The 14,257-nt window shown below is 39.1% G+C and overlaps 1 protein-coding gene across 1 annotated transcript; it reads right to left on the bottom strand.

The window, feature by feature from the left end:
• Positions 1-11,273: 11,273 nt before the first annotated feature.
• Positions 11,274-13,995, bottom strand: LOC145946802 (uncharacterized). Its single transcript, XM_083056559.1, has 2 exons — positions 13,233-13,995; positions 11,274-13,147 (listed from the first exon to the last, which is right to left on the bottom strand). The coding sequence occupies exons 1-2, from the start codon at positions 13,993-13,995 to the stop codon at positions 11,274-11,276; spliced, it is 2,637 nt and encodes an 878-aa protein (XP_082912685.1).
• Positions 13,996-14,257: the final 262 nt, after the last annotated feature.

The raw sequence follows: 14,257 nt of genomic DNA, 5'->3' as shown, positions 1-14,257 counted from the left end.
TGGACGTAATTGCCACACATTCGCAATAAAACTGTTTTCGACACAAATTGTAGCTGTTCGGCGCTCAAATTACAAATATCGTAAGGACTTGATAGCAAGACAAACATTTTTCGTTACTGAGCGATTCGTGGTCCGCTTTGAAAACGTGTACGTGTACTCAAAGTCACTGCAACAGCCAAAATATCAGTATCTGGAGAATTTGTTGACGTCGATCGATGAAATCGGCTATTTTACATTCTCCAATAACAGTGACGTCATTCCACCGAGCGAAGCATGTCCAAACTCGATTTTCGTTTTCGATGACGTGGCGTGCGACAAACAAAATACGATAAGAGAATACTTTTCAATGGGACGCCACTCGAACGTCGACTGCTTCTATATCTGTCAAACATACGCAAGAATACCGAAACATCTTATACGCGACTACGCAAACCTGCTAATCTTGTTTAAACAGGATGGTACCAACTTGAAACATGTGTACAATGATCACGTGAATACTGACATGTCATACGAGGATTTCAGTGAATTATGTCGTACTTGTTGGCAGCAAAAGTATGGATTTCGTGATAAATAAGGATAGCTCGCTTACGAATGGCCGATACAGAAACGGATTTAACGTGTTCGCGATACCGCAAAACAATTAGTCGTTGCCGATGTTCTGTCGAGAGAGATGAAACACGAGCGTTCGACACTCTACCGACATGGCTGAGAACGATAATATTCACGAGCGTGAAAAGATAGCGAAGGAGATTGCGAAAACTAGTGAATCAATCCGCAAGAAACATCGCGCTTTGAAGACTGGTAAGATCGATGACGATATCGCGATCAAGACCCATTTTAGACCTATTATTGAGCCGCTACAAAAGATTGTCGACAACTCGATCGCGGTGAAAAACGAGCCGGAAAGTACCGCAAAGATTAAAATCTTACCCATCAAGCGGTACAAGGAGGAAGAGGAGGGGGAGGAAGAAGAAGAGGAGAAGGATGATGCGACACCGAAAAAGAGGAAACGGTCAAACCCGAATCGCTCATCGACACAGCGTACATCGGATGCTTTACTGGATGAACCGATGATAACCTCTACACCGTTCGCGACAACGAGAATCGTACAACCTATACCCGAAACACTCGCAAACGAAAATGTTTTCGAAACCTCGGGCAGCACGCTCGAAACATCGTTTGTTCGAAACACATTACAAACGCTGGAAGGTCAAGAAATGTTGCGAAAGCACTTGGGACCACTGGGACAAGAGTACATGAGCACTCTCCTCGGTGGCGACAAAAAAAGGAAAATCGATCACGTATACGGTGTCTATTTCGACAAGGATGAAATGCGTCTCGGTAACAAACGATTCGACATTGACAAATATGACTCTATAATTATAGACAAAGTGAGGTACATTGGTACACTAGGATTATACGAATTGATCTTCAAGAGAATTCCCGATGATGACATTTACACGGAGGATGATATGCGTAAATACAAGAGCATATTATTGGCGACGAACGCGCATAAACGCAATTATGACACACAAGGCCAATTACGAAGCAACAGGGGATACAAGTACAAACATATAATCGCACCATTGATATCGATTGAAAAGAAAAAATCTGGAAAGGGAGTATTCATGCCTCACGCGATGGCGCTAACCGACAATAATATCGATTACATACACTGGGATGACCCCAACGAGCTAGTGGATCGGGTACGATTGCTGGACGCTTCGCGCCGAGCTGGCCACAACGCTCACGACAATGAGATCCTGTCGATCATCGAGGAACTTCGCGAAGCAGGCATTATTATAAATTGAATGGTGTCTCGACAAATCTAATCAGTCGATCAGCGTCACTCGTATCGGCGAAAAAAAATGCCTATCAACAAATTTGGATTATTCGAACCAAGAAATGATGCAACCGGCACAAGCGGTTCTTGGGATAGATTGGTGAAAAGTTATGTGCACGAAAACGCTCTGTGTCGCGTCGTTACGGACTATGACGCAAGGTCGAGGAAGATTCGTCGTGTAGCGCAACCTGAGGCTGACACCGATGCCGTCAACAAACTGTATGTGGAATCCTGCGTTAAAAGATTGATGAATCAACAGAAAGAATCAGATGAGAAGCTGACTTCGTTCGAGAAGGATGTGCGGGCAATACAGATTGTGATAAACGAACTTCAACGCGCGGCTAACGCTAACTCAGAAACGGCTATCAACCTGAATGAGCAGCAGTGAACGGGTTAGGAGCGGCTATCGAACGGTTATCGAACATCTACGAAGGATTATCGAACGGCTACGAACAATTATCGAACAGCTACGAAGGATTATCGAACTACTATCTAACTACAATGAGTGGTAGTGAACGGCCTAGCAACAGCTGCGAACGAGGCTATGAACGGCCTAGCAACAGCGAACGAGGCTACCAACAACTCAAGCAGGGCTGCGAACGGGTCAGTAACGGCTGCGAACGGGTCAGGAGAGGCTACGAACGGGTTAGAAACGACTGTGAACAAGGCAGCGAACGAATCAAGAACGATTTTCGAATGGGTCAAGAACGGCTCAAGAACGGCTCAAGAACGGGTCAGGAACGGCTACGAACGGGTCAGGAACGGCTACGAACGGGTCAGGAACGGCTACGAACGGGTCAGGAACGGCTCAAGAATGGGTCAGGAACGGCTACGAACGGGTCAGGAACGGCTACGAACGGGTCAGGATCGGCTCAAGAACGGGTCAGGAACGGCTACGAACGGCTCAAAAACGGGTCAGGAACGGCTACGAACGGCTATTGAAGAACGACAAACGAAAATAAATCATAAAACGAGCGACAAACGGCGATCGAGAAAAACCGACGAAGCGATGAAACAACATAGTTTGGAGAAACGGCAGTTGGTGAACGAACTGCACGCGCCGGCAAGGAAAAATTTTCCCCGAAGACACGTCATAGTGCGGGGATACGATGACCTGTGGCAAGCTGACATCGTCGAGATGCGTCCGTACTCTCGTTTCAACAGAGGTTACCACTACATACTCACCGTCATCGAGCAAGTACGCGTGGGCCATACCACTCAAGAGTAAAGGTGGAAGCGAGGCGGCTGACGCTATCGCCGAGATAATTCGAGATAGCAAGAGATGCCCGAGAAACATGCAAACCGATATAGGGAAAGAATTTTATAACGCCGACGTGCAACGGCTTATACGGAAACATAACATCAATCACTATTCTACATATTCGGTATTGAAGGCATCGGTTGTAGAGCGATTCAATCGCACGCTGAAGAACGACATGTGGAAGATGTTTACGCTGAACGGAACTTACAAGTGGATCGACGCGTTGGCGGAACTCGTATCGGATTACAACGCGCGCAAGCATAGAACGATCGGCATGCGACCCGCCGACGTCACCCCCGCGATCGCTGATAAACTTTTAAAAACAGTATATAATAACATAAAGATTGCCACTCCGGCAAAGTTCAAAGTAGGTGACCCGGTACGCGTTAGCAAGTACAAGAAACTTTTTGAGAAGGGTTACACATCAAATTGGACAACCGAAGTATTTAAAATTGTTAAAGTGCAGCGTACTAATCCCGTAACCTATCTACTCGAGGACTATCGCAAAACATCTGTCGCTGGAGCGTTTTACGAGCACGAGTTGCATAGCGCGAACTATCCGGACGTATATCTCGTGGAGAAAGTACTGCGCAGGAGGGGTGACGAGGTTTACGTAAAATGGCTGGGATTTGACAATTCGCACAACTCTTGGATACATAAGGACAATGCAATTTAATTCATACAAATTGTATTTATTAATTACTCAAAAATTAAAAAATATATAATGTGTACAACATATAAAAGTATTTGAAATATTACAATATACATGAAATATGTGAAATACAAAATCTTTATTAATACATCCTTTCCGTTCCAATATATGAAATACATACACATATGTTACATAACATTATATTACATTATATTTTATAAGGGTATCTGGTAATGTCCCCATGGTAATGTGTCGGTCGAATCAGGTATGATATACCGCTTATCGTCGTACGGACTTAGAGCAATTTTTGTCTCGCAGATGGTATACACTTCATGCAATTTCGATCTTATACATGACTGCTGACGTGTCATTTCAATCTCGTCATTCAAACACCGCGTATAATCGTCGAATGTTATCGTTCTCGCAACAACGTTACTTTTGCTTTTTTAGTGTCCTTTTTGCCATCCACTCGCAAAGCGTATATTTTTGCTCTGAGCCCGACGAATTCGGTCATTATCGCGCCGTTATTCTCGTCTTTCATCAAGCCTGGCACCTTTTTGTTTGCATGCGCTATACCGTACGCGTTGTCAATTGGATAATCGCTCGTATCGAATCTAGCGATATCGCGTTTCATATTTTCATACACGTCTTCGCATTTAATATGGTATATTAAACTGTCGGTGTCAGTGTACATTATCCGGCATCTTTCACGATAGAGCGGTGACATGTACTCGTAGTGAAATTCGTACAGACACACTTTCGATATGTCGAGTATACACATACCAACATAGATTGGTTTGTTAAATTTTACTTCGAGTTTACGTAATTCTACGGCAATTAAATTTTCCGAAAAGATGCTTCTACTGTGAAAATTTGGTCAGTTTTATGAACAAATATTTGGCAGCCCGATGGGTTCTCTTTCCTATCCTAGCAGATATTGTGATGGATGATTTGGAGACACAATGTTTATGTTAGTTAAGTGTCACTGTATCCATATACTATAGATATGTAGACGACGTTTTTGCTATATTGCCACGTACAAAAATAGATGAGATATTAATGACTTTTAATAATTACCACCAACGCTTGAATTTCACATATGAAATTGAAGTCAGTTCTTCCATTATACAACGATCATTCGTTCTGACAATAGACTCATTACTAATTGGTACAGGAAACCTACATTTTCAGGAAGATATATAAACTTTTTTTTTTCTAACCACCCTTTAAAATATCAAATTAATACTATTTATAATCTGGTTGATCATGTCATTCTACTATCCAATGACATTTTCCATCATAAAAGCATTGAGATGGTGAATGATATCTTACTTAATAATTGTTTCCCTAAACCCATCATCAAACGACATATACAAAAAAAGAATTAATGTATTAAAAAAATCGTAATCACAATAATGATTGTGATATGAATCGTGGACAATCTGACAGAACATCTTTTATTTCATTGCCATATGCTAAAGATGTGAGTTATGATCTATGTCGTGTTATGCGTGGCATTCAACGTCTATAAAATAACAAAAAAAAAAAACTAAATACATTGATTAAACGTGGTAAAGATAGTTTACATAATGATCAGAGAACTAATGTTGTATATAAATTAGATTGCAAAAACTGTAATGCGTCATATATCGGCCGAACAAAAAGGCGCTTACGTACTCGAGTGAAAGAGCATTTTAACAATATAAAATTGCATGAAACCAATCATTCCGCTATAAGTAAACATAAGTTGGAATTCGGACATGAATTTGATTTGGACAAAACCTAATATATTACATAATGAGAAATATGTGAAAAAGAGAGAAATCGCGGAAATGTATATTAAAAAATTCAATAATACAATCAACTTACAAAGGACACAGATAGCTTAAATAAAATCTATGACAAAATAATAAAGGTCGTTTAGCTTGGTTTCCTATTTTTATATTTCACTCACTGACAAAGTTTCATACTGATACAATGTTTCTCTCTCTTTAAAATTCAACAAGATGTTAACGATTTGTTTTAACTCAAATTTGTGAAGTGTTTCAATAAGAACATGTGTACTCAAAATTTTATAGCAAATCCATTTATGTATATTACTGCTTTTTGAATTCAAACCGTTTTTTTTAAATTAATTATTATTTCAGTTTATACTTGAAAAGGACCACAACCATATGGTCGAAGCGTTGTAACTTCTATTAAATAAACAAATTTTGGCTAGTTTGGTCGATTAATTTACAACTACCCCTTTGATTATTGTACTAGCGATATAAAAACAACTTAAAAAATTTAAAATTTTTATTATTATTTTATTATTTTAATAATATTTAAAATTAAATAATTCAGGAATAGTATATATCGCTAGTGGTAAATATAAATTGGTAGACTTAAATTCGACGTAACTAGCAAAGGTTTATTCAATTATATTCACAACGTTTCGACCATTTGGTTGTGGTCCTTATCAAATGAAAAACACTATAACAAAGGATTGACAAGTAATTTTTACATTTAAAACGCATATAAAAAATAAAATAAAACTGAAATTACAAAAGAACTTACTTAATTAATAAACGATGTGGTGGTTAAATTATAAATATATAAATCTAAATCATCTAAGTAATAAAATGTAAATAGAGACAATCAAAGAAAACACGTCTCATAGCTATGATGATCAGTCAACTAAATTAACAGTCAAAAAGATGTTTATACGACCTTTATAATTTTATCATAAATATTTGTCAGATTTTCTGTGTCTTGTTGCAAATTAATTGTATTGTCATGCTTCTTAATCAAAAACATTTCAGCGATCTCTCTCTTTCTTATATGTTTTTCGTTATGCAAGATGATCGGTGATGTCCAGTTGAATTCATGTCCAAATTCACATTTATGTTTACTGATTGCGGAGTGATTAGTCACATGCAATTTTATGTTATTAAAATGTTCTTTAACTCTCGTGCATAAATGCCTCTTTGTTTGGCCAATATAAGACGCATCACAATCCTTGCAATCAATCTTATAAACTACATTAGTTCGAACCTCGTTACTTAATTTGTCTTTTCCGCGCTTGATTAACGTATTTAATTTCTTAGGTAGGCTGTAGACGACATTTATGTTCACTTTTTTAAGTGAACGTTTAATATCATCACTAACACCTTCAACGTATGGAAGCGGAATAACACGTGCTTTTTTTTTTGATGCAAGTTAGAACCAACATTATTAGCAGATTCAAGAAAACTATCGTTGCCGTCATTTTTTAAAAAATTGATTCTTCTATTTATATATTTATTGATAAGGTGTTTAGGAAAACTATTATTGATTAAAATATTTTTGACAGTCTCAATATTAGTCCGGTGAAATTGATCATCAGATAGTAAAATTGCGTGGTCTATTAAATTATAGATGGTATTAATTTTATATTTGATTGGGTGACCCGAAAAAAAGTTTATGTATCTGCCTGAACATGTAGGTTTCCTATACCAATTAGTTATAAGTTTATTCCCTCTACGAATGACTGTGGAGTTTAAAAAGTTGATAGAAGAATCAATTTCAACTTCGTGAGTGAAATTCAAGCGCTCATGATAGTTATTAAACGTTGTTAAAATTTCATTAATTTTGAAACCTGGTAAAATAACAAAAATGTCGTCCACGTATCTGTAAAAAATCCGAACTTTAAAACTTAATGAACTTAAACAATTTGTCTCTAAATCGTCCATTACTAAATCAGCTAAAATAGGTGATAGTGGGGACCCCATAGGACTGCCATAAATCTGTTCGTAAAATTGTCCATTAAACTGAAAACTGGTTGAGCTCAATATCATTTCAACCGCATATAAGAACTGTTGAAGGTTTAATTTAGTTGCTTCACCAATATCACTCCAGCGGTTTTTGATAGCAGTGAACACCAATTCTCTAGGAATATTGGTAAACAAAGAACTGACATCAAGCGAGATCATTGTATCATCATCAATGATAGTTATATTTTTGATGTTTTTTACAAAGGTCCACCCGTCTTTTACATAGGAATTTGGTTTTTTAACAGAATTAAGTAATATGTTGTGAATGTAACTAGAAATGTTGTATAGTGGACTGCCCAATGATGACACAATGATTCGTAATGGATAACCAATCTTGTGTATTTTTGGAAGTCCGTAGCAACGCGGTAAATTCCCGTTAGTACAGTTCAAATACTTATATGTGGAGTCGTCAATGATGTCGTTTTTTTGCCAAGACTTAATTAGTGTATTTATTTTGTTAGTCAGTTTCTTAATAGGATTTTTATTTAATTTTTTATATGTAGAGGAATCGTGCAACAAGAGTTCCATATTTTGCAAGTATTCATTCCTATTCATAACAACTGTAGTCTGACCTTTGTCAGCTTTTGTGACAATTAAGTCTTTATTATTTTGTAAATATTTATTAGATAAAGAAAATGCATTATGGATAAATCTATCAAGATAACTTATATGTTTCTTTTTCGATAAAAATTTTTGTAATGAATTGGCTATAGCGATTCTAGTGGTCTCCAATGAATCTGCCGGGACGCACTGAAAATTAGACTCAAAATTCTTTACGACTTCAAGAGTGTAATTGAGTCGGTCCCTCTTATCAGACGATTGTAACGGTAAAGCAAAACCGTCACCCAAGCTCAAAAATCCGGAAACAATCTCGGGAATCTTCTTTGAACTAATATTTAGTAACCATTTCGAACTATCTTTATTTTCAAACGGGTTCGAACCAATATGTTGTTTCTGTTTAAGATTATTGAATTTTTTAATAATATTACTTTTTGTTCTGAAGTTAAAATTATTTAATCTTTGATTATTAAATTGAAAAAATTGAGCAACTAAATCATGAGGTAATTTAAAATTAAAAAGAGATACTAGACCCATAATTCCTCCCTGACAGGTTCGGAAGGATATAATTCCTCGCCGAACAATTTTCTGAGGCAGAAGACGTCATCTCACTAGTAATCCTGTGCCCATTCCACGATCCCCTCCGCGTCGTCCCATAGCTCGGTCAATTCCCGCCGATCGCACCACCGATAATTTCGTACTTGTTCTATATGCCGATGATTAAGGTATCCGATTTGGATGGATTCCTCGGTTATTTTCTGAAAATCGACAAATTTGGTAGATAATATTAATAAACAAATTTATTATATAATAATAAAAACTTACCGGCATTGTGAATATAAGGAACAGAGTCCTCAATAAATTTTCTAGCAGGTGGGTCTTCCAAGATATTATGTCTATTATTTCATGAAGTCCTAAGGACATTCTTGTTAAAAAAAAAAATTTGGGCCCAAAATGTCTGCCGATCCAAAAGGCATTTTGCACTGCACTTAATAACTTAGCTCGACGACACTTAGCGATACTTAGCTCGGCGACTGCTTTAAACTTTGTGATGAACATCGCAGAGACAGATCCTCTCTCCATAAACTTCAGCCCCATCCCCTCAGATAAATCGTAGTAATAAATATCTGTTTATAAATTCGAGCGGTTGGACATCAGCGCTCATCGTAATGCTATACGCAATACGATGTTTTGTTTATACCTGCGGAAAGGACCATGAGAACGCTTAAAAGAGAGAGAGAGAGCGTGAGGTGTTTACGAGAGATAGCGCGAGAGAGATGTCGCACAGTGGTGCCATATACGTGAATCACGGAAAAAATTATATAATTTATTAACTTTTAGAGATCTTTTTTGATGATTTTAATAGTTTTCAATTGCACACATATCAATATTGTTATATTAGAAGAAATAAAACATCAATATAGATGTGATAAAAATTAGTTATATAATATATTTTTATTTAATTAGTGATGACCAATCTAAACGCGTGTTCAAAACAAAAAAAAATATATTTTATAACAAAAGAGGTATTTTATAATATCTTTGAACTGAGGCTACTAGCCCCGGTCTCCTCTAGTCTTCTCGTTATGCATTTATATTCAAATAAAACAAATATAAACATTTTTCCATTTTTATTATAAATATATATATAATCGCACTAAATCGCAGTTGTAATTAATTGCATACGATAATATAGTATGATTTTAAATTTATATAAATTTCTGATTGAAGGGAAATGTAGATAAATGGTGAGATTTATTCAATGATCAAGATTAGTAAGGGGATTTACGATTTTATATTATTCTTTGCATAAAAAAAAAATCCGATTTAAGAACGAAATAAATACGCTTTTATAAAGTTATTATGTCAAATTTGTGAATTCCGTACAATAATTTTCAATGTAAGATCTTCAAAAATTGTAGAAATATATGGAATAAAAGCATAAGAATTTCATATTCGATGATACTTTAAAATTTTCTTCGGAATGACTCTAATGATGTCCACAGTTTTATAAGCGTTGTACCGCTAACAATGCGAGTTCATACGATTAACAACGTCAAACTCATGTCTCGAATCTTCAAATGTATGCATGATGATGATCGAATCGACGTTACACCGTATGTTCGATCTCGATCCATGCATTGATGTATCTTTTGATCGATTGGTTAAAATTACCGAGACAGTCGATGTTAAATTTACACAATTTTCAAATATCGCGTCTAATGTAACGGATAATAAAAAAAATACCAAATATAATACGCGCTAGCGACGCCTTCACTAAGCATCAGCTCATCGATTGCGAGGTGGTACTTTAGTTTTTACTCCATAATATGCATGAAAAAAAAATGTAAAAGAGAGAAGAATAAAGAGATTTTAAGTTTAAATTATGATGTAATTTCTTTGCACGCATTTCCAATCCGCACTCTCTCACCCGTAAACAGTTCCCTAGCTCTCATACGAAGCTTGTAGCGATCCTTGCGGGGGATAACGTCATGCGGGGAAGGGGAACGTGATCCTAGGGATCGCGAGAGAGGTAGCGCGAGAGAAGATAGAGATAGCGCGAGGCGAATGTGAAGGAGCGAGATGTTGCGGCGAGGTACATGAAAGAGAGACAGCGCGAGGTTTGGGACTGCGAGAGAGGTAGCGCTTAGGAGAGAAAGAGAGAGCGCGAGGTGAACGCGAGAGAAAGAGAGGGCGTGAGGCGAACGTGAAGGAGAGAGATGTTGCGGCGAGGAGAGAGAGAGAGAGAGAGAGAGAGAGAGAGAGAGAGAGAGAGAGAGAGAGAGAAAGTTATATTTATTGAGCGCTCTGGGATAAATCCCCTCAAGCGCATAAAAACAATACATAAATTTAAATTCTCGCCGATTAGTCGTGTGACAATTTCTTATATGTGAATGCATTGAAGCATGTTAACATGTATGTATTACGCATGTAAGTGTATGTACATGAGGTGATATATGTGTGTGTGTGTGTGTTTGAGTATGAGTAAGTGAAAGTATAGAAATGACGCGTCCGCGAGCGCCCGCGCAAGCAGTAATTGATTATAATGAAGAAACGAATAGAAATATTTACATATACATATACAGCCGGTAGAGAAGTGACAGAATAGTATAGGTATGTCAGAGAGAAAAAGAAAGCCTCGACATGTATATCCCCTTCAACTAATCACGGACCCCCCAACAAGCGTGCATAGAAACCACGCCTAAATTCCGATAGTGTGTCCACATTACGAATACTAGGAGGAAGCTCATTCCATAACCTGATTGACGTGAGCCGGAACGATCGTTTGAACAGCTCAGTTCTACAGTGCGGTAGAACTAGCGTGTCACTCGGTGCTCTGGTAGCCCTATCCGATGTCAGAACCCTACGCTCAAAATTTGAATAGAGAAGACACGGTTTCTTTTTCTTCAAGATACCAAATAGTAGACATCCAACCAGATAGTGTCTGCGCATATCGACCTTAAGCCAGCGGAGCCTTTGGTAGTATGGTAGTATGGTAGTTTGGTAGTATGGTGTTATATGTTCATCCCTTTTTGCATTGAAAATGAACCTTATGCACGAATTTAGAGCTCTATGAATTCTCAAGTTCTGTTCAGCTGTCATATCCGTGAATGCTGCACAGCAGTAGTCGATGTGAGGATGAATAAGTGTGATTACCAATTTAGCCTTGAGGGCTTCTGGGAAGAGTTGTCGACAGAGTTTTAGTTGGTATAAAACCGTGTGGATCTTCTTTGTTATGCCAGTAACTTGTCTCTCCCAAGACAAAGTGTTGGTGATAATTACTCCGAGATACTTAACAGATGTTGAGTATTCGATCTCGATTCCATCAACCCTAATACTGGGTATAGTGGTCAGGTCGATAACCTTAACGTATCTCTGGGTACCCATGATGATGGCCTGAGTCTTATCAGCGTTTAAGACGAGATTGTTCTCCGTGGTCCAGTCCAGGATGGCTTCAACATCGTTATTGATCTCTCGGACGGTCTGCGCCAAATTTCGGGGCTCACAATGCATGTATACCTGAAGGTCGTCGGCATATAAGTTGTATTTGCAATGCTTTAGAACCTGTCTAAAATCCGACAGATAGAGCGTAAATAATATCGGCCCCAGGACTGAGCCCTGAGGTACTCCTGAGCCGACCAGAGACAGAGATGAGATAGTGCCTTCTATATTGTCCTTAACTGCCTGGCTTCGTCCCACAAGATAAGAATGCATCCATTTCAAAACACTATCCGAAAAATTTAATTTCTTTAACTTCCTGATCAGCCTTAAATGATCTACCCTATCAAAGGCCTTCGAGAAATCAAAAAATGCTGAGATGGTGACCATTCTTCGGTCCCCCGCTTGTCTGATCTCATCCAGCATCCGTATCATGCATGTCTGTGTTGAGTGGTCGCCCCGATAGGCGGCCTGACAAGGATCATACAAGCCACAATCCTCCAAATACTGGCGTATCTGCTCGCTGGCAATCCGCTCAAGAGCCTTCGACAGCGCCGGAAGAATCGAAATCGGGCGATAATGTAGTACCGAAGTAGGATGCTTAGTTTTCGGCATCGGACAGATGAGAGCTGACTTCCACTGCGTAGGGTAGGCTCCAGTCATGAGAGAGAAGTTGAATAGGTGCTCCAAGATCGGCATTAGACAATTCATTGTGAGCTTCAAGAGTTTCATGGAAATGCCGTCCAGTCCCTCCGCATTAGATTTGATTCTGACAATCATTTTCCTAACCATCAATGGTGTTACATAGCTCCAATGGAAACTTTCGTCGTTATAGGTCCCTTCAAGTATATCTTCAAGCGTTCCTCCATCATTAGAATGCTCTTCACTACGACTGAAAAACTCATTCAGCTCGTCAACCCCATGCGATAGATGAACTCCGGTGCCTCTTGCCTTGATCAGTCCCAAATTTCTCAGTCTGCTCCACACCTCATCGGCGCTGCCGGCGCGGCTGAAAGCCTCGATGTAATAAGCACGTTTCGCGGAGCGCACAAGATTCTGTACACTGTTGCGCCTTGAAACGGTTGTAGTCTGCCTCACGCCTGTGATTGCGCCAAATTCTTCTAGCACGATCTCTGACTCGCATCGCCGAGCGTATAACATCCGTGAGCCAGGGAGCAGGCAGACTTCTGAAGTACCGTCTCTTCAAAGGTACATGTAAGTCAAAAACTTGCAGTAATTTTGTATTGAAAACGGTGATCTTGTCGTCCATGTCATCGGAAACCAGCAGATCAGTCCAGTCAATACCGCCAACATCGTCACTAAAGGAAGCTGCATTAAAGTTGCTCCAGTCCCTGCAGACAACCAATCTTCCCCGGCGACGCTGCAGTTTGATCGCGTATTTCACAGATATAAGGTCATGCGCTGACAAAAATGCCACTTCATGCTGTTCATATCCTTTAAGCTTGTCTACATCGTCGATAATACATAGGTCAAGCAGCGTGCTGGAATTTCTGAGATGATGAGTTGGCCGGTACGGAACCAGATATAGGCTTGAAGACGAAATGAAAGTGGTCAACTGTTGACTATCGAAGGTAGTCAGATTCATATCGGCATTAAAATCGCCGAGAATGACCGAGTATCTGTAGTTCACCTGATGCTCTAAGAACATATAAAAAAACTCGTTCAGATATCCCGTGTTCGGCGGCCGGTAAACCACCGCCAGCAGAAGCTTAGATAAGTCCTTGAAAATGGCTTCAGCTATCATGAACTCCGGTCTAGGAGCCAGAGGCATTGCAGAGACGTCAAGGATTGACGCACGAAGATAGTCCGCCAGATAGAATGCCACTCCGCCGCCATGCCTGTTGACCCTGTCCCACCTAAAAAGGGAGAAACCCGGCAACCTGACCATATCGTCCGAGATCTCCGGTCGCAGCCACGTTTCCGACATGCATATAATGTGAAAATCCGCTTTGCTAAAGAAATGCCGAAACTCATCGAAGTGCGCGAAGAGGGACTGGCAGTTTACATGGCATATATTAAGATCCTCAAGGTCATTTGACGAATCAATCATAATTAATGTTTAAAATTCTGTCCTTAATTTTCCTGCCAAGAATCGGACACTTAGCCGCATCCATGGCCGTATGCTTTTGATTTTTAATTGATCCGTGCAAACGCTCGCAGTTATAACATTTAGGGGGTTGATCCTTGTT

This window comes from Prenolepis imparis, unplaced genomic scaffold (assembly GCF_030444845.1).
Source record: "Prenolepis imparis isolate NDT839.2.m4 unplaced genomic scaffold, iyPreImpa1.0 SCAF_22, whole genome shotgun sequence".
In the NCBI taxonomy this organism is placed as follows: domain Eukaryota; kingdom Metazoa; phylum Arthropoda; class Insecta; order Hymenoptera; family Formicidae; genus Prenolepis; species Prenolepis imparis.
The sequence above is the reverse complement of the archived record's forward strand: the minus strand, read 5'-3'. Positions and strand labels throughout refer to the sequence as shown.